Below are 5,674 nucleotides of genomic sequence, written 5' to 3' on the forward strand. Positions count from 1 at the left end.
GTTCTGTCCTTGTTGTGGTTGGAGGGGTGGGGTCTGAGGGCGGAGGTGCGGGATGTGGACGAGATGCTTGGAGGGCATCTTTAACTACGTGGGAAGGGAAATTGCGATCTCTAAAGAAGGAGGCCATCTGGTGTGTTTTGTGGTTGAACTGGTCCTCCTGGGAGCAGATACGGCGAAGGCGGAGGAATTGGGAATACGGGATGGCATTTTTGTAAGAAATAGGATGGGAAGAGGTGTAATCCAGGTAGCTGTGGGAGTCGGTGGGTTTGTAGAAAATGTCAGTGTCAAGTCGGTCGTCACTGATGGAGATGGAGAGGTCCAGGAAGGGGAGGGAGGTGTCAGAGATGGTCCAGGTAAATTTAAGGTCAGGGTGGAATGTGCTGGTGAAGTTGATGAATTGCTCAACCTCCTCGCAGGAGCACGAGATGGCGCCAATGCAGTCTTCAATGTAGCGGAGGAAGAGGTGGGGAGTGATGACGGTGTAATTACGGAAGATCAACTGTTCTACGTAGCCAACAAAGAGACAAGCATTGCTGGGGCCCATATGTGTGCCCATGGCTACCCCTTTGGTCTGGAGGAAGTGGGAGGATTCAAAGGAGAAATTGTTAAGGGTGAGGACCAGTTCGGCCAAACGAATGAGAGTGTCGGTGGAAGGGTACCGTTGGGGACATCTGGAGAGGAAAAAACAGAGGGCTTGGAGGCCCTGGTCATGGCGGATGGAAGTGTAGATGGAATGGATATCCATGGTGAAGATGAGGCGTTGGGGACTGGGGAAACGGAAGTCTTCGAGGAGGTGGAAGGCGTGGGTGGTGTCTCGAACATATGTGGGGAGTTCCTGGACTAGGGGGGATAGGACAGTGTCAAGGTAGGTAGAGATGAGTTCAGAGGGGCAGGAGCATGCTGAGACAATGGGTCAGCCAGGGTGGTCAGGCTTGTGGATCTTGGGAAGGAGGTAGAACCGGGCAGTGCGGGGTTCCCGGACTATGAGGTTGGAAGCTGTGGGTGGGAGATCTCCTGAGGTGATGAGGTTCTGAATGGTCTGGGAGATGATGGTTTGGTGATGGGGGGTGGGGTCATGGTTGAGGGGGCAGTAGGAAGAGGTGTCCTTGAGTTGGCGTTTGGCTTCAGCGGTGTAGAGGTCAGTGCGCCAGACTGACCTCATATATAAGATTATCACAGAGTACAACACAACCTTGATCAGATGGGCAAATGGGCCAAGGTAGCAGATTTAGTTTAGATAAATATGAGGTGTTGCATTTTGGTAAAGCCAACCAAGTCAGAGCTTATACAGTTAATGGTACAGTCTTGGGGAATGTTGCTGAACAAAGACACCTAGGAGTGTAGATGTAGAGTTCCTTGAAAGTGGAGTGTTAGCACACGTCCTTTCATTAGTCAGAACATTGAGAATAGGAGTAGGGACATCATGTTGCAGCTCTGCAGGACATTGGTTGGGTTGCTTTTAGAATATTGGGTACAGTTCTGGTTGCTCTTCCAAAGGAAGGATGTTTTTAAATTTGAGAGATGTCAGAAAAAATTTACAAGGATATTGCCAGGTCTGGAGCATTTGAGCTCCAGGGAGAGGCTGAATAGTTTGGGGCTTTTTGTTTCCCTGAAGCATTGGAGGCTGAGGTGTGACCTTATGGAGGTTTATAAAAATCATCAGGGGCATAGATAGGGTGAAAAGCTAGGGTCTTTTTCCTAGTGTTGGGGAGTCCAAAACCAAAGGACATGAAGATTTTGAAAGGATCTGAGGGGTAACGTTTTCAGCAGAGGATGGTATGTGTATGGAACAAGCTGCCAGAGAAAGTGGTGGATGCTGGTACAATTACTTCTAAAAGGCATCTGAGTGGGTATATGAATAGGAAAGGTTTGGATGGATATGGGCCAAATGCTAGCAAAAGGCACTAGGTCACTTTGGGATATCTGGTTGGCATGAATGAGTTGGACCAAAGGGTCAGTTTCTTTGCTGTATGACTCTGTAGTATCTGTGTTAAAGCCTGTCAGTCTGTTAATGAATCTGCAAATTTTTCCATTTCTTCACAAAATTTTCCAATGGTATAGCATGGAGGTACTGCAACAACCAGCCACCAGGATATGTATCAGTGCAACTCAGGATATTTTTCCATCCCTCCCTTTGAAGAAATATTTGGTTTCCAGAAAGTACAGCTAAAATTTTAATACCAATAACTTACCAGAAGAAAATCATGGGTGTAAGTCCAGGCCTATTATCTCATGGGACAAAGTGCTGTAGCTTCCTGCAATTTAACAAAATTTCAAATATGAAACAGATCTTTAAATATTCCAGCAGTATTTCTGTTCACACTAAAATAATTGAAGATTACACTTGTATTTTGTAATTTTGTAACAGGAAACTTGCAGACTTGTGTTATTTTTGTTGATTCCTCCATGCACAAAAGATGTGATTGACTCAGTATAGAGAACTCTTTAAAATATATGACTTGATTTATCTGCAGTATTAAAATTGACTCAATCCAGTCTGAAGTAAGCAGCCTTTCACACAACTTAAAGAAGATCAGTGATGACATTGAGTCATCCATAGATGACATAAAATTACAATTCAGAAATCCAATTCAGGTAAGCAAATATCCAATGCTAAGTTGACTTCCTCAAAATTGCAATTGTAGCATCCACTATTAACAAGAATTAATTGGCAGCAAGGTCTCACTGCATCTGAAGAGCTCGAGGATCTTCTGAAATCTATAGAGTGCAAAAGAAAGGAGTTGGCTCAATATTTCTGTGAAAATGAAAACAAGTTTTCATTGGATGAATTGTTTGTCACAATCAAAACATTCAGAGAACTGTTCTTGCAAGTGATAAAGGTAATATGTAAGCACAATTTTAATACGCTGCCACAAAAGTCATTATCTGACTTCTTGCCTTAGAACTATTCCCTTACCAGACTCATGTAATTCTTTATGATTCTGAACATAGGATAATAATGAACAAAAACAAAAGATGGCAAAATTAAAGACAAGAGAGCAAGAAGCAAACAAAAACAATGAACCAAATGAATGTCACAGTAAGTTTGGAGTCAGTAGAATTAGCTTTGTATTATCAAAATGTTTGATAGATAGAGGGATATGTTTATTCTGGAAAAAATATCTTAGCTGGCTCAAAATAAATATAAACCATTGTTTCTGACTGATTAAGAGCTTTTAATAGCTTTTATTACCCCTTTGTAAGACTGCCAAAATAAGGAAAGAAAAAGCATGATCCACATCTGTGACTTTGATGCAATGAAGTGTTCCTGTTTAGATAATGACTTAGAACATCCAACATTACAGTGCAGTACAAGCCCTTTGGCCCTCAATGTTGTACCGACCTATGAGACTAATCTGAAGCCCATCTATCATATACTATTCCATTCTCACCCATATGTCTATCCAATGACCAATTAAATGCCCTTAAAGTTGGCAAATCTACTACCGTTGCAGGCAGTGCATTCCACACCCCTACTATTGTACTTTCAGTTAAGAAATTACCTTTGATTTCTGTCCTATATCTATCACCCCTCCATTTAAAGCTATATCCCCTCATGCTAGCCATCGCCATCCAAGGAAAAAGGCTCTCACTGTCCACCCTGTCTAACTCTCTGATTATCTTATACATGCAGTATCAGTTGACATGGATACCAGCGCTAGCTATTGAGCAGATACAGTTTACTTTAGGGTGGAAGGAATGGGTAAGGCGTTGCATAGAACAGAAGTGCAAAGACTTTCTAGATGAACTATTTTCAATAAGTTGTTGCCAAATCTGTAGCTACAGATAAATGTTGCAAATCTCCTGCCTTCTTACCATCTTCTAAATGATCAATGTTCTCCGCTTCAGCATAGCAAAAGTCTTTATCCTTGGTGAATAGTATCCTTCCCATGTTATCCCCATTGTAAAACCAAGTTATGCAATAATTAGCACACCACCATTATACAAGGTGAGTTTTGTGAATTATATTAGAGAAAGACACCAGACCAGTATAAATGTTAGATATTTTGTCAATTTGGATCTTCTTGTCACATGTACTGAAGTACAGAAGTACAGGAGTACAGTGAAAAGTGTATAAGGTTGCCACACACAGTGCTATCTTCGGTGCAAAGGTACCTAGTTATAGAAAACTTAGATACAAAGTAGTAAAAGAAATAAATTTTAAAAAGTTAAGCATTACATCCATAGATTAAGTAGAAAAATAAGGTAATAGTTAACATTAAAGTACGTCTTTACATAAGTGAGAAAAATAAAGGAATTAAGTTAAAAGTTCAACAGTCTTTGATGAATTCTATGTTTAGATCGCTCTGCGGAAGACCTCTGCAGCTGCCTGTTCTTGAAGCTACTGCTGCAGATACCAGGGACCTCTCTCACCACTCATTAGTACAGACAGCTGGACTGTTATTTGAGGACTTGCATGGTATACCACATGTTCCACAGCCAAAAATGTGAAGGGTACTCTTTGGTCCAATCAAGTATCTCACTTGCTGTGCTTAGTCTTATGGACACATTTGTTCTTTTAACAGAAAATCCTCTTATGAATTTCATGGCAGTAATACTTACCAGTTCAGCCTCTGGTTGTTAAACAACACAAAACACCATAATAATTTTTACTCAGGAAAATATTTTTAATATTTGGATGGTACTTATTGTTTCATTCTTGCTTTTTACAACCACAATACTCGAACCCTAAGACAAAGCCTAAAATTAATCATGTGATTTAACTTGTAAAGCTTTTTAATAATTTATACTTTCTTTTCTTTCCTTTCACAAATCATCAGCAAAACAAGTGATGAACAATATTGTTGAGAAACTTCTATTTAACATAAAGAAAGGTTTTCATCAGAAAAGTAATTCTGTAAACAAATGTACAACAGAATTTGCCCCAGACCCTCCAGCTACTGAAATATTGGAAGATCAAGTAGAAATTGGTAAGAATCTCTCAAAGTATTTTCTCCCATATCATTGCAAACAGATACAGAATAATCCATAAGGAACTGTTTTCCAATGTCACACCTAATTAACTGCTCTACTGGTTTCCCAAAGGAATTCCCCTTCAAACCTGTTCTCAAACAACTGTCTAAGAAGATAATATTATAGATTGTACCCATGAAAAATGAGAAAAATACAAAATATCTGCTTTTTTGACCCTCCTGGTAGTATTGTTAAGATCAGAGAATATGTGTGTAATTCCTACCTGCAGCCCTCACTTACATTTGATGGATTTTAATAACGGGAAAAGCAACACAAGCCATCAGTTGGAGAGTTAGTGGCAAACATTCAGCAGACATTCTTGGAGCCGCAATGGATTTAAATCCCAATCAGACACAATCCTACCTGCCAGCAGTGTTCCCAGGCCTATGGGGAGGAAAATCTATCTCTAATTGGTGCTAGCCAATTATAAGATCAATCTCAGCATTGCTACTGGGGTTGGTGACCGCAGAAACTGTAAAACCTGTGCCCACACCTCCTTCCTCACCTCTATCCAAGGCCCTAAAGGAGCCTTCCACATCGATCAAAGTTTTACCTGCGCATCCACTAATATCATTTATTGTATCTGTTGCTCCCGATGCGGTCTCCTCTCCATTGGGGAGACTGGGCGCCTCCTAGCAGAGCGCTTTAGGGAACATCTCCGAGACACCCCCACCAATCAACCACACCGCCCCGTGGCCCA

At 41.1% G+C, this 5,674-nt stretch overlaps 1 protein-coding gene across 1 annotated transcript in view; it reads left to right on the forward strand.

The window, feature by feature from the left end:
- Positions 1-5,674, forward strand: part of LOC122553564 (inverted formin-2-like) — a 36,654-nt gene that overhangs the window by 19,161 nt on the left and 11,819 nt on the right. The window contains exons 9-12 of the mRNA XM_043697555.1: positions 2,475-2,595; positions 2,676-2,840; positions 2,953-3,040; positions 4,782-4,931. Coding sequence (XP_043553490.1) covers positions 2,475-2,595; positions 2,676-2,840; positions 2,953-3,040; positions 4,782-4,931 — 524 coding nt within the window. The remainder of the gene's footprint in view (positions 1-2,474; positions 2,596-2,675; positions 2,841-2,952; positions 3,041-4,781; positions 4,932-5,674) is intronic.

This window comes from Chiloscyllium plagiosum, chromosome 10 (assembly GCF_004010195.1).
Source record: "Chiloscyllium plagiosum isolate BGI_BamShark_2017 chromosome 10, ASM401019v2, whole genome shotgun sequence".
In the NCBI taxonomy this organism is placed as follows: Eukaryota; Metazoa; Chordata; class Chondrichthyes; order Orectolobiformes; family Hemiscylliidae; genus Chiloscyllium; species Chiloscyllium plagiosum.